The sequence below is a fragment of the Schistocerca nitens genome, chromosome 2 (assembly GCF_023898315.1).
Source record: "Schistocerca nitens isolate TAMUIC-IGC-003100 chromosome 2, iqSchNite1.1, whole genome shotgun sequence".
Taxonomy (NCBI): Eukaryota; Metazoa; Arthropoda; class Insecta; order Orthoptera; family Acrididae; genus Schistocerca; species Schistocerca nitens.
Window position 1 is genome coordinate 981171495 of NC_064615.1, and position 23668 is coordinate 981195162.

A 23668-nucleotide genomic window follows, 5' to 3' on the forward strand; every position below is an offset into this window, starting at 1 on the left:
CACGATCATCGAAATATTCATTCAGGAAATTAAAGACGTCGGCCGTGCGATGTGGCCGGGCACCATCTTGCATAAACCACGAGGTGTTCGCAGTGTCGTCTAAGGCAGTTTGTACCGCCACAAATTCACGAAGAATGTCCAGATAGCGTGATGCAGTAATCGTTTCGGATCTGAAAAATGGGCCAATGATTCCTTTGGAAGACATGGCGGCCCAGACCAGTACTTTTTGAGGATGCAGGGACGATTGGACTGCAACATGGAGCTTTTCGGTTCCCCATATGCGCCAGTTCTGTTTATTGACGAAGCCGTCCAGGTAAAAATAAGCTTCGTCAGTAAACCAAATGCTGCCCACATGCATATCGCCGTCATCAATCCTGTGCACTATATCGTTAGCGAATGTCTCTCGTGCAGCAATGGTAGCGGCGCTGAGGGGTTGCCGCGTTTGAATTTTGTATGGATAGAGGTGTAAACTCTGGCGCATGAGACGGTACGTGGACGTTGGCGTCATTTGGACCGCAGCTGCAACACGGCGAACGGAAACCCGAGGCTGCTGTTGGATCACCTGCTGCACTAGCTGCGCGTTGCCCTCTGTGGTTGCCGTACGCGGTCGCCCTACCTTTCCAGCACTTTCATCCGTCACGTTCCCAGTCCATTGAAATTTTTCAAACAGATCCTTTATTGTATCGCTTTTCGGTCCTTTGGTTACATTAAACCTCCGTTGGAAACTTCGTCTTGTTGCAACAACATTGTGTTCTAGGCGGTGGAATTCCAACACCCGAAAAATCCTCTGTTCTAAGGAATAAACCATGTTGTCTACAGCACACTTGCACGTTGTGAACAGCACACGCTTACAGCAGAAAGACGACGTACAGAATGGCGCACCCACGGACTGCGTTGTCTTCTATATCTTTCACATCACTTGCAGCGCCATCTGTTGTTGAAAATTGTAACTACTGTAATTTCGAAAGTTTGTCCGCCTGAAAATGTACTGTTGTCCCAAGCATATTGCAACAACCGGTGTATTTCTATCGCTGCTCGTTTAGTTTTTATTGCCGTTTCAAATATACCGGTCATTTTTGAAACACCCTGTACCTAGGCAACGCCGGTTTTCTCTGCTAGTATTTAATAAACAAGTTCTGAGTTACACGCGTGAATGAATGCGGTTCCCCTACGTATCGATCGCCAAGTAAGATTCATTTTAATGGTGTGACTACATATCCTCGCTCCAATGTGTCATTGCTGGGCCATATGGTTCTGCAGTTATCGATGCATGCATGGGAACTAGCTTCTCATTCGGTGCTATCGTGTTCTGCAGTGCTGCGTAAGGCAGCGAATTACTTCTGCCAGTTGCCGCGTCCCAATAAAATGTAAAATTTGGAAAATAACATCCTGTCCAAAATATGAGAAACCTTCTGCAATACCAAATTGTCCTTCACTGATCCCAGAAAGTCTGCAATATTAGATGATGGTCAGAAAACCTATTTCACCTTAAATTTTCGGAATATTTTGGGTATGTTGAACGAAATATTGCCAATAAAGGCATTCTCTCCCCTTTATCCACTTCCTGATTTTTTGTTTCAACTGATAGTGCCCTTTTCATCTGCTGGATAGAGTATCTATTTTCCCGGAACACTGTCTTTAGGAGGGACAGCTCTTTAGTCCATGTACCGAACACCTAAATGTTTTACGATAAGTTTGCTATTATCTTTTACACGAAAATATATTTAAGATTGTTTTTCTTGGCCCATATCCATGAGGACCCTTTCACTAGGTGTCTGTGGAAGCTACCTTAGCTTATCTGTATTCTCTGTGCAAATATTTTTATGTATTTTTGTTTTGTTTTCTGACATTTTCTACACCATGGAGGATCTCCTCACTACGAATGTATTGGAACGAAAAGTCCATCTACTCAATCTATCTCGTCTGAGACTGTGTGAGCTCTGTGTGAAAGGGCTACGTAAGTTTGCGACGGCAGATGAAAACTCGATGACTCCACATACACATCGATATGAGTGGGCTTACGATAAATCTGACTGCCCCACAGAGCCATCATTCTTCCGTCTAATCACAACATCCAGGAATGGCAGACAACCATCTACATCAACATGATTATTCTGCCATTCACAATTAAGTGCCTGGTCAAAGGTTTCATCGAACCACCTTCAAGCTTTTTCCCTTTCGTTCCACTCTCGAGGAGAGCGCGGGGAAAACGAGCACTTAATTTTCCTGTGCAAGCTCTGATTTCTCTTATTTTATTACGATGGACATTTCTCCCTATGTAGATGGGTGCCAAGAGAATATTTTCGCAATAGGAGGAGAAAGTTGGTGATTGAAATTTCACGAGAAGATACAGCCGCAACGAAAAATGCCTTTGTTTCAATGTTCGCCTCGTCAATTCACGTATCATGTCTGTGGCACCCTCTACCCTATTCCTCGATAATACGAAATGAGCTGCCCTTCTTTGAGCTTTTTCGATGTCCTACGTCACACACCACACAGCAGTACTCCAGACTATTTCCATAGCGAAATTGATGTTCTTATGAATGGAGTTGAGATGGGTAAAAACTACATTAATTTATTTTCTGCAGTGAGACCACACTATGAAAAAATACCATTGGTTCGTGGGCCGCTTATTCCAGCGCTGTCTGCTCAGAGTTCTTCACAAAAAAGTTAGCCATTAAGGGAGAGAGAGGGCTATCGATGGCGACGGTGTGTATTTCCTGAGCGAGAGCTAGGAAAAGTGCTAATTCCGCAACGTGTCCTGTGCAACAGGGATTCCACCGCGATCTGCTGCCTTCTTCGCTTTGTGTAGTCTAAACTGTTTTTCAATACCGGGGGCTACTGCTTCAATATCTCTCATTTGTGAGTTTGTGCGGCGGCCAAGCATCGGTATGATAGTACTCTCATGTGTCAACACATTTTTAAATGTAGTGTTTTATATTTTGGATTTCTGTCTGTAGACTTCAGTCCCAACACCAGACTGATCCACGAGCTTGAATCCGTCGAATAAGTTTACACAGGGCCAGAACTTTCTAGGAATTGTATTACATCTTTCGCCACGATCTGTCTGTGAATATTGCTGTAGGCTTACGGATACTGGAATGGTCGTTACGTTTTCTGTCTAGATCCATAAAGTTAGTTTTATAGCATGAGTGTAACAATCCGTTTTCGCAACATTCTACGAAGTCAACATTAAACCACGGCGGGTCTATGCTGTCTTTATTTTCTTTACTTGGTACATATTTAGTAAGACTAAAGGGACCCTGTGACGCTCAATACTTATTGCGACAGTCTGAGAACGGTATTGACGATTTGCATAATACAGGAGACGACTGGAAAGCTCTAAAAATATTTACGCTCGCTCAGTACATTGCGCAATATACACTCCTGGAAATGGAAAAAAGAACACATTGACACCGGTGTGTCAGACCCACCATACTTGCTCCGGACACTGCGAGAGGGCTGTACAAGCAATGATCACACGCACGGCACAGCGGACACACCAGGAACCGCGGTGTTGGCCGTCGAATGGCGCTAGCTGCGCAGCATTTGTGCACCGCCGCCGTCAGTGTCAGCCAGTTTGCCGTGGCATACGAAGCTCCATCGCAGTCTTTAACACTGGTAGCATGCCGCGACAGCGTGGACGTGAACCGTATGTGCAGTTGACGGACTTTGAGCGAGGGCGTATAGTGGGCATGCGGGAGGCCGGGTGGACGTACCGCCGAATTGCTCAACACGTGGGGCGTGAGGTCTCCACAGTACATCGATGTTGTCGCCAGTGGTCGGCGGAAGGTGCACGTGCCCGTCGACCTGGGACCGGACCGCAGCGACGCACGGATGCACGCCAAGACCGTAGGATCCTACGCAGTGCCGTAGGGGACCGCACCGCCACTTCCCAGCAAATTAGGGACACTGTTGCTCCTGGGGTATCGGCGAGGACCATTCGCAACCGTCTCCATGAAGCTGGGCTACGGTCCCGCACACCGTTAGGCCGTCTTCCGCTCACGCCCCAACATCGTGCAGCCCGCCTCCAGTGGTGTCGCGACAGGCGTGAATGGAGGGACGAATGGAGACGTGTCGTCTTCAGCGATGAGAGTCGCTTCTGCCTTGGTGCCAATGATGGTCGTATGCGTGTTTGGCGCCGTGCAGGTGAGCGCCTCAATCAGGACTGCATACGACCGAGGCACACAGGGCCAACACCCGGCATCATGGTGTGGGGAGCGATCTCCTACACTGGCCGTACACCACTGGTGATCGTCGAGGGGACACTGAATAGTGCACGGTACATCCAAACCGTCATCGAACCCATCGTTCTACCATTCCTAGACCGGCAAGGGAACTTGCTGTTCCAACAGGACAATGCACGTCCGCATGTATCCCGTGCCACCCAACGTGCTCTAGAAGGTGTAAGTCAACTACCCTGGCCAGCAAGATCTCCGGATCTGTCCCCCATTGAGCATGTTTGGGACTGGATGAAGCGTCGTCTCACGCGGTCTGCACGTCCAGCACGAACGCTGGTCCAACTGAGGCGCCATGTGGAAATGGCATGGCAAGCCGTTCCACAGGACTACATCCAGCATCTCTACGATCGTCTCCATGGAAGAATAGCAGCCTGCATTGCTGCGAAAGGTGGATATACACTGTACTAGTGCCGACATTGTGCATGCTCTGTTGCCTGTGTCTATGTGCCTGTGGTTCTGTCAGTGTGATCATGTGATGTATCTGACCCCAGGAATGTGTCAATAAAGTTTCCCCTTCCTGGGACAATGAATTCACGGTGTTCTTATTTCAATTTCCAGGAGTGTATTATAGATGTAAGTGTAGTATTGCTCCTCCCGAGACCTAGAGAAATTCAAATCGCTCCGAACGAATTTCCGCAAAGAAGCGAAAAAAGTAAGTGCCACCCTACTTTGAGAAATGAAATTCCTAACTATTAAGAAAACGCCAGTAGTAGAGGACACTGCTGTCACATCATGGGCAGCACAAAATATAAGCTTTCAGTGAGTAATCAGAAAACAATTGTTTTATTTGGTTTGCGACAGTTTCATTTGCGACACTTGCTGCACTAGAGAAACACATATAAAAACAGCATATGTACACGATAAATTACACAGTCACGTGTTATAATTTATAATTATTGTAATGTTGTTGTAGTTTACGAATCTATACTTCACTGAATGAGCCCCTGCCTCACTGAAATGTTCACTGGGAGCTTTTCAGACATATTTCTTCTGCATACTTTCTGTATGTGTTTTGAAGAGCAAGGAAGTCAGCTGCAATTCATAGCCTACGAGTTCCAAATCGCCGAGCGGCGACTTTCACTACGAAGGCAGAGTTTCAACTGACGCATCCCGGGCATAAATAATGCGCAATATTGTTGTGCCATTCTTGGCTTCATACGTTTATGGAATATATTGATATAATATTACTACGTAATAAATACTGAGTGTGTGGGGGCTCTTAAGACATTATGTTATTTATGTTAGCTGGGGACCTAGAAACGACGGAGAGGCTCCGTCCCCGCCGCAGCCGCAGTGGTCCGTAACCCCACGACGACTACCGCAGTCCACTTCACCCCTCCGCCGCCCCACACCGAACCCAGGGTTTATTGTGCGATTCGGTCCACGGTGGACCCCCCAGGGAACGTCTCACACCTGACGAGTGTAACCCTTATGTTTGCGTGGTAGAGTAATGGTGGTGTACGCGTACGTGGAGAACTTGTTTGCTCAGCAATCACCGACATAGTGTAGCTGAGGCGGATAAGGGGAACCAGCCCGCATTTGCCGAGGCAGATGGAAAACCGCCTAAAAACCATACACAGACTGGCCGGCTCACCGGACCTCGACACAAATCCGCCGGGCGAATTCGTGCCGGGGACCGGCGCGCCTTCCCGCCCGGAAAGCCGTGCGTTAGACCGCACGGCCAACCGGGCGGGCTCTTAAGACATTACTCAGCACTAATATTCGTTTGTCAGAATGGAAGTGAATGGTTTCAGGTCGTCATTTGAGTGCGATGTTGGTGACCGTTTATCAGTTCTACGACACGGAACTACTCTCCTAACTTCCTACATCATCGTTTCGCCTTCGGTGACCATAATTCGTGAAATAGTTTAGCAGTGGCTAATCTATTTCTGGTGACGTTTTCAAAGAGATCGGATCTGTTTATCTCGAGGAGTGTAAAGCGTGTCTTCCGCATGTCAGCTGCCACGTTAGTTGGTTGGGGCGTTATTGCTTCGCAATAATGTTTGTCCAATCAGCAGGTACCATACGTAGTACTAGAAAACTAAAAACATTGCAAGCGGGGAATTTCGCGAAATGTTACATCCATTCCTACAGCTGCGAGCAATAACATCACGGGAAATGCGGGAACAGCCTTCTGGGAATTTAACGTGCCTCGCAAATCAGCGTTTAAGTGCATCAACAGGAAAACGGGGTAAGCTTGCCTGGGGCTGAACTCGCCAGTTCTCGGGAGATGGTGGAATAAAAACATTCCAGGCAGTATCCGGGACGACAGGGAAGCCACTGGCGTGACTCTGTAATAACTGCAGTCACGGTACGACTTCATGGAAGTCGTTTAAGAAAAACTTAATATGAGAAGAAAAACAAAGAAGCTCCGGAAAAATGTCGACGAAACTGAACTCTGCTGCGACGCTGGCAAACAGATGCTTATCGCGGACGACTGTTTGTCGTTAAGCTAAATACACGAACAAAAAAAAAAAAAAAAAAAAAAATCACAGCGTTACTCGAGAGTTCATTAACCCCTTACTGCATGATTTTTTTTATTTTTCTGAAAAAAATGTTACATGTTATGTTCGATGTTCTGATTTCATAAAAAATGCTTAAAAAATTCTAAATCTTATGTAGGGGCGGTTATTTTAGAATTAAGGGTTTGTGCCATATATGGGACAGCATGCAGTAACGACTAATACCATGTGATACCAGTCTATTCATTACAATACACATATTTTGAGAAAATAACACACATTCCGTTTCCATTATGAAACTTGATGAAGCAATTTGTCTCCTTATTCAAGCACAATGTTGTACTGTACTTCATACACGCTATATAGGATTTTCCCTTGCATTCTGGATACTTGCAACGACCACGGTTTTCCAGCCAGATAGGCATGTGATGTATCCCATCCAGTCGCACCTGACGCTGTGGAAGATCTGCTGTAGGGCGTCTCTTCTTCTTGCAGTCAAGCTGTTTTTGTATTTCATTGCTTGGCTTACCACGCTTCTTGGATAAGAATTTCCCAGTTTTACAGAGGGCCTCTGCAACTGCAACCTTGAAATCAACAACGGGCATGTAGTCCGTATTTCTTCTTCTCCATAACAGCCAACTGTTCACACAAGCCAAGTCAACTAGATGAAAGAATATCTTCAAGTACCATTTCTTTGATCTGATTTGAATTCTATAATATCCTAGCATAGAATCTAATAGATCGACACCCCCCATGTAGTCATTGTAGATCATCACAGAGTGTGGACAAGGTACCATTTTGTATTCTTTTTCCTCCCTGAAAAGCCTCTTGATCTCGCCTTCTTGTTTGCATCCAACGTAAGTTGACAAAGTGTTGACTACTTATTATCAAACCAGGAGACTACTGACAGTTGCACACCGTCTACTGTTGCTATCTTTTCCTCCATGCTGCCTCGACCATTCTTCTTCATTGCTGCCTCCTTAGGTAAAATGCAACCACGTACTCGATTGGACCGGACTGCATGTTGTGCCATATCCGTCACAGACCTATTTTTCATTATTATATGTATTCTAATGAACAAATACATAAACGTACCTCTTTATAACTGTCCACAGATGTCCTTTTTCCTCTGCAAATAATATAAACACTGAAATCAATCGTTTACTGTACCTGATTGCAACTGTTTGTGTGACCAAACTTGGATGTAAACAGCTAGCAACACAAAGCAAAGATTCATAACACGTAATTCCTTACTCTCCCAACAGATGGCATACACTACTTGCACAGCTGCTCTTGACTGTGTGCCATATCTGTCCCAACACGCAGTTTGGAAATATATTCTCAGATATGAGATTGACAAAGAGAAAAGTGGTATGTGCCATATCTGGCACATTATGCGGAAAGGGGTTAAAAGAAACCTTCTCACTTTTTTTGTTTTCGGGGTTTCAGCGCTTTCTAGCAATCATGTCGGAAACTAACCATTTGCATTTAGCCGGCCGCGGTGGTCTATCGGTTCTAGGCGCGCAGTCCGGACCCGCGCGACTGCTACGGTCGCAGGTTCGAATCCTGCCTCGGGCATGGATGTGTGTGATGTCCTTAGGTTAGTTAGGTTTAAGTAGTTCTACGTTCTAGGGGACTGATGACCACAGATGTTAAGTCCCATAGTGCTCAGAGCCATTTGAACCATTTTTTTGCATTTACCAAATACGGCAGAAACAGTCCCTGTCCTGAGGTACTGCAGCTCAAAGGAGGACTGTCCTACAAAAAGACCCTTGTCAAAAACGTTTCTAACAAAAACGGCCTTCACGAACAGATATGGGTTACTATTGTGTGGAAGTTGGCGACAACCTGAATATTTATTATCCCTTACCTAACTGTTGGGGTCTTCCATTCTAGTCCTTGCCTGAGTTAAGGCTCAGTGCCTGTGATTCTGTTATGAGTACCGAAGACAGTGTCCAATGGTCCGAAAAAAATTTCAAGAAAGAAAGTAGACGTAATTAAAAAAGAAGAATCTGATGGAAGAGGAACAGGTCAACCATCATGGCAGATGTGTTCCCGCCAAAAGCGTTGGAGATGACTGCAAATAAGCTCTTCTTGAAGGTATGTACGTAAAGTAACATCTACTTCATTTGGCTGGAGATGCAAAGACTAAGATGCTTTCAGTCGACAATAGCTGAAGAATGGGAACAACTCTTCTCATGATATATAAAATGAAAAAAAAAAGTTCCAAATCACTACTTGCCTGGTCTTATCACAGTTGATAATGCCCGACAGGGATTAGATAGTTGTAACTTTCGATTACGTGCAAAAACTTCCTGTAGCTTAGCTAAAAACTAGTATAATACTTTATGCGAGACAACTATAGTATTTCGTAACAAGTGTTCACGATATTTTCAATCACGTAGTCGTAGTCTTCACTTACCATGACAGATCTGCAAAGAAAAGGCAGAACTAAGTGAAGATCAACACTACTTGACTTTCAGTTAGCTATACAGCAATGTAATCAAGATTATGTAGTCGACAACTACAGACTTCAAGATTCGATTTACTTTCTTGATGAATGAGAGCCAAAACTTTTTCACTACACTAATTGTCTGTGGAGAGGGAGAAGATTAATTGAATTTGGACATGATCAAAACTCGCAACAATAGTGAAGAGGACCAGAGAGAGCATGATTTGTTCAGTTCTGTGCATCTTGAATGTGGCAGTTCGTTTTCTTGTGCTGTTGTCTTGAACAGCCGTGAGAAATGGTAGATCTAGTATGGCTGCCGGTAGTGCAGACTTCCTTAGCAGTCCGTTGCCCGAGTGCACCATCTTGGAAATTGTGAAGACGTCATCAGCCAACAATTGTGGAGACCAAGAGCAAGCCGTTCAGCATATTGTCGGAGACTGCCCTCTGACAAAGTACCCAGGACCATTCAGTAGCTTAACTGATGCTGCTCCCTCTGCTATCAGTTGGCTTCATTCGCTAGACGGTGAACTCTGATTAAATGTATCTGTTTTAATTAACCATTCTAATTTTATAGTTTAAATTTTCTCCTTTTAGGATTATTGAATTATTAATGTTCAGAATTTAAACAGATTAGCTTTGCACCAAAATCATTAAATGTATACTTTTAATCCATTTGTATTTCTTAATATTTGCCGTGTCCGTCCCCGGTAGCTGAATGGATGCCCGGCACGGTAACTCAGCGTGTTCGGTCAGAGGGTTAGCTGCCCTCTGTCATAAAAAAAAACTGGGTTAATGGATCAACGACGAACTGAAACGGGTGTCTTGCGACGTCCGCCCCGAGCAGATGCAACGAACGGAAACGAACATACTGAGATTAAAAAAAAAAAAAATGGTCAGCGTGACGGATTGTCAAACCTCTGGGCCCGGGTTCGATTCCCGCCTGGATCGGGGAATTTTCTCCGCCCAGGGACTGGGTGTTGTGTTGTCCTCATCATCATCATCCTCGTCGACTGCAAGTCGCCGACGTAGCGTCAAATTGATAGACCGGCACCCGGCGAACGGCCTGCCCGACGGGGAGCCCTAGCCATACGATTAAATTAAATAAATATTTTCTGTTATCGTAGAACGATAAATGAATAAATCTTTACTGGAACTTCATTCTTTTGTCCGTAATACATTAGCATGCCACAAGATAAATAACGTATAAGTGCAGCCATCGCATCATCCCTATCTACTTCCAACTAAATTTTCTGAAGGGAGAAACCTGTGTCAGTGAGAACGGCACTTTGACAAAAATTTCCTTGTAGCAGGCTCAATGTTAAATTATTACCATGTCAAAGGAACGTTTCAGGTATACCTACCTAGGAAGCGATATAGAACTACAAGTGAGAACAAAATTACACATAGCGATTTACAAAGTTTTACTGCGCTCCCGAAAAATGTAAATTATTGAGAAGGGCTGTTTTCGTAACCAGCTCCTCAGCTGCGCAATATCGAGCAGTAAAGGAATGTAAAATTTGCTACAACATACCTACGCGTAATCACTTACGCACGGCAACAGGAGCGCACGTTATTACTGTACAAAATGTAACACTGAGTTAGGCCAACTTTTAGGAAACATTACCATCACATAACCCAAGGATACCGCAACACCGTCTCTAGCCGCGCGGGGTTAGCCGAGCGGTCGAGGCGCTGCAGTCACAGACTGTGCGGCTGGTCCCAACGGAGGTTCAAGTCCTCCCTCGGGCACGGGTGTGTGTGTTTGTCCTTAGGATGATTTAGATTAATTAATGTGTAAGCTTAGGGACTGATGACCTTAGCAGTTAAGTCCCATAAGATTTCACACACATTTGAACATTTTTGAACACCGTCTCTATTCTTGATTATGGCATACTTCGATGAGTCCACAAGTTTCTTCGTTTGTGCCATACTCAGCTGATGCCGCTCACTGATGATTAAATCACACAGTTACCAAGCTGCAGAGGTGTTCATCGTTACCTGTTGCTTCGAATATTCTCTGATATTTTCTATGAGATTAAGAGCGAGTGAAACTTCCTTGCAGATTAAAACTGTGGGTAGGACCGAGACCCGAATTCGGAACCTTTGCCTTCCAGGGGCCTTCCGTCACAGAGTGGAAATTTCACTCTGGAAACATCCTCCAAGCTGTGGTTAAGCCATGTCTCAGCAATATCCTTTCTTCCAGGAGTGCTAGTCTTGTAAGTTTCGCAGGAGAGCCTCTGTGAAGTTTCGAATGTAGGAGATGAGGTACTGGCGGAAGTAAAGTTGTGAGGACGTGTCGTGAGTCGTGCTTGGATAGCTCGGTAGGTAGAGCATTTGCCGGGGAACGGTAAAGGTCTCGAGTTCAGTCTCGGTCTGGCACATAGTTTTAATCTGCCAGGAAGTTTCATACAGCATACACTCCGCTGTTTCATTCTGAACATCGTGTGATTTAGCGGTGCTGTAGAGTTGCCGAGTGTTCGTCGAACCAGGAACGTATGCATGCAGCCCTGTGAACACGGTTGTCGTCACCTTGGAATCCGGGAGTGTCCACAACATACTCAGCATGAAGCTGTGCAATAACGAGCAATACATGGTCACCAAGAAAGTTGAAATGAACACTACACGGTCCCAGACGGCCAGCACCCAGTTTCTGCCATGTTTGGCGTCTTAATGTGGATAGGGTTTTCTGCTAGCTGCCAGATTTCAAATGTCCACTGCGCGCGGTTCCCTTCGCAATCTTTGCTTGGAAACTGGCTCCAACGAACATGCATTCACTTAAATCGGCAATTCGTGTCGGGTTGAAACCGACTATCATTGACACAAGGCGTGACACTCGACTCCGATCTCTGCCGATTGTGACCTTTTTACGACCAGTCCTTAGGCCGTGTAACATGTCTTCGAATGGTACACCATTCCGTGTAAGAGATGATGAGCTGTCCGCAGTGGTACACCAACAAACCGGGAAATGTCTTTCACGATATGGTCAAGAGCACGTCAAAACGTAATAGCTCCTTCCCACGATGTCTCGAAGTCTACCCTCTTAGCAACAGCCGTTCAAAGACGCTGAACCATTGGCTACCTCAGGGATCTGTCCACGCCCAAATGCTGTTTTATGCCTACAATTAGATCTCGGTAAGTTTCAATATGCCGATGACTGGGTCCTGGCATTAAGACACCGAAATTTAGAAGAAGCGGAAATACTTAATATAAGAAAAGACGGGTCTTTATGTCATTTGTTCCTCTGCTAGGAGCTATGAATAGACATCTTATTCTTGACTTTACCGGCTCTCTGTTGGTAATAGGTTGCTGGGTGATATGTGTTTTGCTGTATGATAAGTGTTTAGTCAAATGGTTCAAATGGCTCTGAGCACTATGGGACTCAACTGCTGAGGTCATTAGTCCCCTAGAACTTAGAACTAGTTAAACCTAACTAACCTAAGGACATCACACACATCCATGCCCGAGGCAGGATTCGAACCTGCGACCGTAGCGGTCTCGCGGCTCCAGACTGCAGCGCCAGAACCGCGCGGCCACTTCGGCCGGCCAAGTGTTTAGTCATCACACCAATAAAATAAGATGGCATTCCTTCTTAAAAATCAAAGTACTTGGAGCTCATCATTCAAGATAAAAATAGCGTTCCTTATTAGCTTCCTAGATTTCAATGTCTGTCAGCAAAGGATCTGCGAACAATGGAGAAGACTACCTACCGGACATAGGGACATTTATACAGAGTGATTCTGTGGTGATGTTACAAACTTTGAGGGATTATGAAGAAGGGCAAATGTACAATTTGATACAAGGAACCCTGGTCCGGAGACGACTGAGTCGAAACACATATTCGACAATCGTTGTGATACCTTTGACAGTGGAACTCTTCTACTGCAAACTCCTTGCTTTCCATATTTTGGAATGAGTTGTTATGGAGCAAAACAAGAAAAAGTTACCTAGTACACATGGGGTCTAAAAAGCGTACCTTAAGAGCTATGAACACTTGTTCTGAAGAAGTGACATGTTTTACAGTAGTAAAGATGAACATGTGCTAATAGCTCCTAAGGTGTGCACTTGAGAGCCTAAGTTTACTGGACTTTTTTCCTGGTTTTGCTACATACTACCTACTCCCAAAACATGGAAAGCAAAGAGTACGGAGTAGGTGGCAGTCCACTGTCAGGGGTATCACAACGATTTTCGCTTGTATGTTTCGACTCGGTTGTTTCCGGGTCAGCGTCCTTTATCTCAAACTTATTCACTCACTCTTCTCCAGAATCCCTGAAAATTTGTATCATCATCGCGGAATCAGCCTGTAGAAGAGGTAAGCAAATGTTTTAGGATTTACTCTTGCAATTAATCTGACGTAGCCATCCAAGTGCCACTTACGCAGAGAACTTACGGTGTTAGCATGATTGACGAGTCTTTTGGGAGATAAACGCTGAGTTCAGTATAAAAACAGGTAGTACTTAGCACAAATGTATTTGAAATGTAAGTGTTTCGATTGTCCCCACCTAATTGGGCGTAAATTTTACGCGCGGCCTACCTTACCTTGCGCAACGTCGGGGAATGTGTTACATGCGTCATGGAGACATGCACATTTTGCTGCTGGTATACATCTTATGTGCCAATGTGGCCCAAGCTGGATAAATCGAGCAGCGCCTGTACGTTGACCTCAAAGATCACCTGATCTTAATCCGCTGGATTTTTCTGTCTGCGGTTATCTCGTAAGTGACAGATTGAAGAAATGCAGCAGTGAATTGTATAGTCGACTGTGTTTGAAAGAGTTCGTAATTCACTACAGATACGAGTATATTGTTTCAAATGTGAGGACGTCTTTAACGGGTACGAGGGTACTGTAAATTGTAACATGTAAGGTGTTCAAATAGAATTGTATCCGTAGTTGCGATAGGCCTTGGGCGCGAATTGAACCCATATAGGGTATTAATCGGAAAGTATACATTTCAGTACATTTATATGAACTGCGACAATATTTGTGAGTTAAGTTAGTGGCGATTCGTAACCACATATTCGCAATTATCTCGCAAACGTCTTGTTTGCGAACCCATGCTTACTTGGACTTGTCGCATCTACAAGGTCCAGTCACATTAATGTGACCACCGCCTATGTTCAAAGTCAATGTGGAATAACCACTCACACGCGCCAGGTGGCAACACTAGCTATGGAGCGTATATAAACAGCGTCGGGAGGACGCAGAGAAACTGTACAGTAGTTGTAATGCGATACGGAGCGATTTATCTAATGTCCAAAAGGACATGGTCATTAGCTTTCGAACCAAGGGTGGAAGCATTTCCGATCACAGGGACATGCTTGGCGTGTATAGAGACTACTATATGGGCCGTAGCAATGTCTATGCCTTTTTACAGGGGGGCCTTGTGAACCTCAGTGATTCGCCACGCTCCGGGCGGCCGTTCAAGTTTGCAACCCCGCAGAAGGTCGGAGCCTTTGAGCCAGTAATTTTGAACGACCGGCGTGTGCAACTGCGAACATAATCGCAGCAGTTCGACATTTCCTATGATGCGGTGTACGCCACTGTTCTTGACACGTTGAAATTTCGTAAAGTTAGTGCTTGCTGGGGTCCTAAGAACAGGAGACACCACCACAAGGGCCAGCGAATGATGATAACCTTGGATCTCTTAACGCATTACGCCGCAGAAGGGCATGACCTCCCGAAACCAATCGTCATTGGTGAAGAGTCGTGGACGTAATACTACACGCCCGAAACCAAGCAAGTCTCCATGGAGTGGAAACATGCTGGTTCCCCAGTGCGAAAAAAAATTCAAAATGACGTCTACTAGGAAAGTACTTGTGACAGTATTCTGGGATATGCATGGCGTGTTACTGGTGGACTCTGATGAAGACGGGACCGCTGTGAATGCTGCAGCCTACATTAAAACTTGCGCTAAGTTGCTTCGTGCCCTTCGTGACAAACGCCACACCATTAATGACGGTGTGAAACTTCTTCACGACAATGCTCGCCCCTGCATTTCTGCTCCTGTTCGTGAGGAAATCACCAAATTTGAGTGGGAGCTGCTCCCGCATCCAACATACAGTCCGGACCTTGGTCAGTCGTATCTTCATCTGTTTGGGTCCATGAAGAAATTCCTGGCTGGCCAACGCTTTGCGACAGATACGGAAGTGAAATCAGCGGTCCGAAGATTGCTACACTTCAACCAAATGGTCTACGAATAGGGAACATTGAAACTGGTACCTCCATGGGAGAAATGTGTTCAGAACGTTGGTGACTACGTAGGAAAGTTGCTAAAAGATGTAAGTTCACTTGTGGTTTCCTTTTCTTTTTTCTTTTTTTTTTACTTATTAAACTTTTTGATAATAAAATTATTCTGTGTTATTTTCTGATCTTTCCTCGTATACTGTGCATGGCAAAATGGCGCTGTCCAAAACCAGCACTAAGGCAATTGTAGTGCACCACAGGCCATAAATGACACGAGTGGACGATGGCTGTGGCGAATATTGAGCACGTAACAGCCCAGATGAACCAAGGGGCTATCAGCTGTGTCTCCTCAAGTAGTATTCAGTGAACGTTTCTGCTTTCATTGACGACGAATGCTGGAATTTGCACGCCAATACCGCAACTGGACCTTGACTGACTGGCGACAGGTGCCCTTCTCGGATGCATTACGTTTTATGGTCCACCGGACAGATGCCGGTCCCGCGTATGGCGTAAAACGTCTGAAAGAAAACGCTCTGCAATCACGAGGGAGCATTATGTTCTGGGAAATGTTTTCTTGGCATTTCCTGGGTGATTTCGTCATTCTGCAAGACACAAGGATCTACGCAAGTATGCATCTATCCTTGTGGATCAGGACCATCTCCACCCCTACATGGAGTTTGTTTGTCCTCGGCACGATGGCATCTACCAGCAGGACAATGCACCGTGTCACACAGCCTGCAGTGTATGTACATAGTTCGAAGAGCACTAGGCTGTGTTTACTGTACTCGCCTGGCCACCAAACTCCTCGGATTTAAACCAAAGTCGCGCGGAGTAGCCGCATGGTCTTGGGCGCATTGCCACGGTTCGCGCGGCTCCCCCCGTTGGAGGTTCGAGTCCTCCCTTGCGCATGGGTGCGTGTGTTGTTCTTAGCTTACGTTAGTTTAAGTTAGATTAAGTGGTATGTAAGCCTAGGGACAGATGACCTCGTCAGTTTAGTCCCACAGAAACTTACCACAAGTTTCCAAATTTAAACCAAATCGGGAATATGTGGCACCACCTAAATCGGGCTATTCGCGTCACGGATCCTCAGCCGAGAAACCTAGCGCAGTTGGTAACGGCACTGGAGTCGCAGGGCTCCATACCTCTGTCGGTACCTTCCAGAACTTCTTCACTGACTCTCTTCCTGCACATCTCATATTGCAAAAGATGGTTATTCGGGTTTCTGACAGATTGTATACAGGGTGAAAAGTATTTAAACCGACAAACTTTGGGAGGTTGTAGAGGACATCAAAACAAATATTTTTCCCTAATGTCATTTTTTCCTATGAGGATTATTTAAACCGGTGGAGGCCGTATTACGCTCTTCAGTTGTTGTTGTTGTTATTGTTGTCTTCAGTCCTGAGACTGGTTTGATGCAGCTCTCCATGCTACTCTATCCTGTGCAAGCTTCTTCGTCTCCCAGTACTTAGTGCAACCTACATCCTTCTGAATCTGTTTAGTGTATTCATCTCTTGGTCTCCCTCTACGATTTTTACCCTCCACGCTGCCCTCCAATACTAAATTGGTGATCCCTTGATGCCTCAACACATGTCCTACCAACCGATCCCTTCTTCTAGTTGTGCCACAAACTTCTCTTCTCCCCAATCCTATTCAATACTTCCTCATTAGTTATGTGATCTACCCATCTAATCTTCAGCATTCTTCTGTAGCACCACATTTCGAAAGCTTCTATTCTCTTCTTGTCCAAACTATTTATCGTCCATGTTTCACTTCCATACATGGCTACTTCAGTTGTTAGAGACCGTATTAAGATCTTCAGTTGTTAGAGGGCGTATTACGCTCTTTAGCTGTAGACAACTGCAGTCCACCAGTGTAGTAGTGTATTGTCTCTGTTTACTAATCGAGCGATACACCTGGAGTGAGTACACTGATATGGCTGGTGCCTACTACGTAGCGCACCAGAACGGACAAGCTGCACAGCGGGTTTGTCAATAACAATATCCTAAGCGCCGTATCCCGCATCATACGACCTTTGCTGCTGTGTACCAACGTCTGCGTGAGACCGGGTCATTCAGCAGATTACCTGGATAGGGACGGCGTCGCACGGTAAGAACGCTGCTTCTATCAGCACATGGGGTCGAATCAGACGAAGGTAAGAACAGTCCTTCGAGAGCAACTGTTACGTCCATTTCACTTACAGCGTGTCCACAACCTGGAACCAATTGATTATCGACCCAGAGCACAGTTTTCGCAGTGGTACCTGAAACAGTGTGAAATGCATCCTACATTTCGATCGTCTGTGTTGTCTACCGATGAAGCAACTTTCGCGCGTGATCGAGTATTCAACAATAAGCAACTTTCGGGCGTGATGGAGTCTTCAACATGCGCAATTGGCATGTTTGGAGTGAGGATAGCCCACAGTTACTAGCGCTCATCAAGTGCGATTGTTCGTTAATGTGTGGGTCGGTGTTGTTGGTCCGTACAAGACAACGCATGTGGTTCCAACGTGACGGGGCGCCGGCACATTTCAGTCGTCGTGTGCGTCGATTTCTGGACTGACTGTTCCCAGAAACGTGGATTGGCAGAGGTGGTCCTGTACCATGGCCTGCTGTATCCCCTGATATGTCCCCTCTGGACTTTTTTGTGTGGGGAGAGATGCACAACCTTGTTTAGGCAACCCCTGTTGCATCAGAGTCGTGCTTGGATAGCTCAGTTGGGAGAGCACTTGCCCGCGAAAGGCAAAGGTCTCGAGTTCGAGTCTCGGTCCGGCACACAGTTTTAATCTGCCAGGAAGTTTCAGAGGAGCATCTGGTTGCCCGGATAGTAGCAGCAGCAGGAACAATTCAGGATACTCCTGGAGTTTTTGCCCGTGTCAGACAGAACATGATCCGACGGTGTAACCTTTGTTTACGTGTCAATGGAGGCATTTTTGAAAATCTACAGTAATTGAAATTGGGTTGTGTTAATGTGTTGTGTCTTGGTCATAAAAAATGGAAAAGTGTTTGTTGATTTAACTAATTTGCCGCCAGAGAAATCTTCCTCTACCGGTTTAAATACTACTCATAGGAAAAAATGACATTAGGGAAAAATATTCGTTTTGATGTCACCTACACCCTCTCAGAGTTTGTCGGTTTAAATACTTTTCACCCTGTATGACTGGACACTGTATTATCGTACACTCCGACCCATGCAGGTTTTCGCTAGTTATGATACAATATCTGCAAGTGAGCTACACTAGTGGCCTTTCAAAATGGCTCCTTCAGCGGACCGCTTTGGCCTTGTTCCGGCCCTTCCAACGGACCTACCTGAGAGGAGAGAAGATCAGACCAGAGACAGGGGGAGAGATAGATAAAGTGAGAGTGAGAGTGAGAGAGAGAGAGAGAGAGAGAGAGAGAGAGTACTCACGAGGCGGACGGTGTTGCCGGCGCGCTTGAGCGCGTCGACGGCTGCGGCGTGCGGCACGTCGACGACGGAGACGTCGTTGACCTGGAGGATGGTGTCGCCGACGCGGAGGCGGCCGTCGGCGGCGGCGGCGCCGCCCGGGATGAGCTTGGTGATGTAGATGGCGCTGTCGTCGCCCACGTGCGGGTTGTCGGTGCCGCCCGCGATGCTGAAGCCCAGGCCCGCGCCGCCGCGCTCCAGCACCATCTCCTCGAACTCCCACTCCGCATCGCCGTTCACCTGCGCACGAAGAATCGCGTGTCAGGCCACAGCAACTTAAACGCCTAAAATACACTACTCGCCATTAAAATTGCTACACCACGAAGATGACGTGCTACAAATGCGAAATTTAACCGACAGGAAGAAGATGCTGTGTTAAGCAAATGATTAGCTTTTCAGAGCATTCACACAAGATTGGCGCCGGTGGCGACACCTACAACGTGCTGACATGAGGAAAGTTTCCAACCGATTTCTCATACACAAACAGCAGTTGACCGGCGTTGCCTGGTGAAACGTTGTTGTGATGCCTCGTGTAAGGAGGAGAAATGCGTACCATCACGTTTGTGACTCATATAAAGGTCGGATTGTACCCTATCGAGATTGCAGTTTATCGTATCGCGACATTGCTGCTCGCGTTGGTCGAGATCCAATGACTGTTAGCAGAATATGGAATCGGTGGGTTCAGGAAGGTAATACGGAACGCTGTGCTGGATCCCAACGGCCTCGTATCACTACCAGTCGAGATGACAGGCATCTTATCCGCATGGCTGTAAACGGATCGTGCAGCCACGTCTCGATCCCTGAGTCAACAGATGGGGTCGTTTGCAAGACAACAACCATCTACACGAACAGTTCGACGACGTTTGCAGCAGCACGGACTATCAGCTCGGAGACCGTGGCTGCGGTTACCCTTGACGCTGCATCACAGACAGGAGCGCCTGCGATGGTGTACTCAACGACGAACATGGGTGCACGAATGGCAAAACGTCATTTTTTCGGATGAATCCAGGTTCGGTTTACAGCATCATGATGGTCACATCCGTGTTTGGCGATATCGCGGTGAACGCACATTGGAAGCGTGTATTCGTCATCGCCATATTGGCGTATCACCCGACGTGATGGTATGGGGTGCCATTGGTTGCACGTCTCGGTCACCTCTTGTTCGCAATGACGGCACTTTGAGCAGTGGACGTTACATTTCCGATGTGTTAAGACCCGTGGCTCTACCCTTCATTCGATCCCGGCGAAACCATACATTTCAGCAGGATCATGCACGACCGCATGTTGCAGGTCCTGTACAGGCCTTTCTGGATACAGAAAATGTTCGAATGCTGCCCTGGCAAGCACATTCTCCAGATCTCTCACCAACTGAAAACGTCTGGTCAATGTTGGCCGAGCAACTGGCTCGTCACAATACGCCAGTCACTACTCTTGATGAATCGTGGTATCGTGTTGAATCTGCATGGGCAGCTGTACCTGTACACGCCATCCAAGCTCTGTTTGACTCAATGCCCAGGCGTATCAAGGCCGTTATTACGGCCAGAGGTGGTTGTTCTGGGCACTGATTTCTCAAGATCTATGCACCCAATTTGCGTGAAAATGTAATCACATGTCAGTTCTAAAAATGGTTCAAATGGCTCTGAGCACTATGGGACTTAATATCTGAGGTCATCAGTCCCCTAGAACTTAGAACTACTTAAACCTAACTAACCTAAGGATATCACACACATCCATGCCCGAGGCAGGATTCGAACCTGCGACCGTAGCGGTCACGCGGTTCCAGACTGAAGCGCCTAGAACCGCTCGGCCACAGCGGCCGGCATGTCAGTTCTAGTATAATATATTTCTCTGATGAATATCCGTTTATCGTCTGCATTTCTCCTTGGTGTAGCAATTTTAATGGCCAGTAGTGTACTTGCGTCGGATAAAAAGTGGTAACACTGACATAACAAGGAAGATGTGCGACATATAGTATGCCCGCTATCTATAGATGATCACAGAATGTCAGCTGAATTGACGCAGTGAGTAGCGTCAGCTATGTTATAATCAGTCGCTGTGTGTACTGTCAAAGTGCGGGAGGCCAGTTCAAGTACCCTAACAGTATGTTTAGGAAACACGAACAACGTGCGTGGATCAAGACTGAAGTGGCACGTGATCGGCGGGCACAACAATGTTTCCTTTTGGCAGTACATCCTATAATCCTTCACCACAATGCACGTTGCCACCCGACCAACCAAACCACGTACAGCAGCTTCTGTGTACGTAAGGTGGGAGATACTGGAACATGCACTGTAATCGCCCGATATGAGTCCGTGCGATTACGACGTGTTCGCCACAATTAAGGAACCTCTTCGCAGCGCTCTCTACAACAGACATCATTTGTACCGTAGGGCGTTCTTTGAGTTCACCGACAGATGTAAATGCGCTGACGGCAAACGACGCCTTCCACCTCTGTGGGGGAGGTGATCCAGAAGCTGGGCGCTTACATTGAGGGCATGTAATATGGTGAAAGTCTGTCAATAAAGTCTAGTATGAATTATAACCGTATTGCCACTAATTTTTAACCAGCCCATGTATAAATGTGGTGTAATGAAGCTAATTATCAGGGGCTCTACATCTGTAGTGCATGGTATAAGCTGAGAGTACGGTTCTGACGGGATGCATGCTAGGGTAGTCCGTGCAGTTGTGGTGACAACTGTGTGGCGTAGTGGTAACAGCATCTACCTAGTAAGCAGGAGACCAGGGTTCGAGAGTTTTCAATATTCGCCATTCTGTTGTTCGCATTTTTTCAGTTTGGCTTCTGCGATGACGTTTGGTTTGTGGGGCGCTCAACTGCGCGGTCATCAGCGCCCGTACAAAGTCCCAATTTTTACACAGCGCAATTTGTACACGATCCAATCTAGCCACTGTCACGAATGATGATGATGATGATGATGAAATGACGAGGACAACACAAACAGTCCCCAGGCAGCAGAGAAAATCCCCAGCCAAGCAGGGAATCGAACCCGGGACGCCGTGATCCAGAGGCAGCAACGCTAGCCACTAGACCACGAGCTGCGGACAGTTTGGCTTCTGTATAACACTCCCGACATACATTGCGTTCAAGCGATTTAGACTTCTAAAATTTTTAAATTGAACAAGGAAATAATGGCTTCATTTATTTCGTGTTACAGAAACAACCGATGCTATGCGATCAGTCATCAAAATTATTTTTGGACAAATATTTACCAAATGTTCATTAATAGTGCTTGTGCATATTAACACACCAAATTTCGAGCATTCACCAAGAAATTGCTGCCATTCCCCAAGAAACCTTCCAGCACTACGGTCGCAGGTTCGAATCCTGCCTCGGGCATGGATGTGTGTGATGGCCTTAGGTTAGTTAGGTTTAAGTAGTTCTAAGTTCTAGGGGACTTATGGCCACAGATGTTGAGTCCCATAGTGCTCAGAGCCATTTGAACCATTTGAACCTTCCAGCACCTGACTGAACGTATGCCTGTGAGAGTGGAAGCTGTCATCAAGGCTAATGGTGGGCCAACACTATATTGAAACCTAGCATTACCGATGGAGGGCGCCACGAACTTTTAAGTCATTTTCAGCCAGGTGTCCCGATACTTTTGGTCACATAGTGTATGTCGTCGTATGCTGTCCTTCTGATCAGGAAGAATCCGGATACTTCCTTGACAGACATGATCTTTCAGATATCCCCACAACCAGGAGTCACATGGTTTTAGGTCGGGAGATCTGGAAAGCCACACACCTTGAAACTGCCGAGAGATGATCCGGATGTAAAGATTTATCGAAGTAAATCTTTCACCTGGGAAGCGACATGTGGTGTCACCCCATGTTGCTTGAAAATAATGGTGTGGACACGGTTGTGTTCTTGCAGAGCTGGAATCATGGGCTGCATAAGGTGGTCCTGCGCACCTAACAGGCTTGCGTGGTGTCATCTCCTCGAACAGAAACGGACTGAGAGTGAAGGAGCTTGTGAAATCCTACCATACAGCCACACAGTGGATGCTCCTGCACAATATGTGGCGGAGGAGGCGACATTTCTATACATTCACGGCACCTTGCAGAGCAAAATGTGCGTCGTCCGTCCAAAGAATACTCTCCTGCCACATTTCATCCATTTCCATGCGTGCCAAAAAAACGAAGCCGGCTACGTCATGGCGTTGTAGTCTATCTTGGGGTTTCATTTGGTGCACATTCTGAATCTTGTAAGGATATCAGAGTAAAATGTCCCATAAAATCTTTTGAACTACTGATCGGGGAAGAAACAATTCCCATGACGCAGCTCGAGCACTAACTGCAGAATTTTAGGCATATGCTGCACGTCGGCTACAGCTACAGCAACTTGATCGACAACTGCCGTGGGAATGGCAGACTCCCTCGCCCTGCTGGGGCCACATTAATACACCTGTTTCTTCGAATTTCATGATCATATTCTTTAGCCCATTTATTGACACGGGGCATCTTCGCAGGCCGTATTCCCCTAACGCAGTGCTATTATTGCTGCCATTCTGATAATAGAACTTTAGTAGCAGTGCACGGTCTTCCTTTTCAATAGCCATTGTGTTACCTACGGAAAGCTTTAACCTTCTTAACCCTTTACGCCAGCGGTTACTTCACAGAAGAAATTAGCACGCGTCGCCAAGCGAAAAACTGGATAATGACGTCAAAACAGGAAACATCACACATTCTGTTGGCTTACAGCGCAATTTTTCACCTGGCGCCAGAAAGTAGAACTATTATTTTTTCTACACACTCTGCGAGCGCGCCGATTAATGAAAGTACCTGCAATATTTCAGCGTCCTGCGATTTATACAGCCCGCAGCGTGGCACTCAGATCACCGTCAAAAAATGGTTCAAATGGCTCTGAGCACTATGG

At 46.2% G+C, this 23668-nt stretch overlaps 1 protein-coding gene across 4 annotated transcripts in view; it reads right to left on the reverse strand.

The window, feature by feature from the left end:
• LOC126237311 (disks large 1 tumor suppressor protein) overlaps window positions 1-23668 on the reverse strand; it is a 963837-nt gene that overhangs the window by 575582 nt on the left and 364587 nt on the right. For all 4 annotated transcript variants that reach the window (XR_007545059.1, XM_049947277.1, XM_049947275.1 and 1 more), the window contains one exon: window positions 18742-19017. Coding sequence is in view for 3 of the 4 variants with exons in the window: in XM_049947277.1 (XP_049803234.1) it covers window positions 18742-19017 (276 nt within the window). In the remaining variant the exon portion in view is untranslated. The remainder of the gene's footprint in view (window positions 1-18741; window positions 19018-23668) is intronic.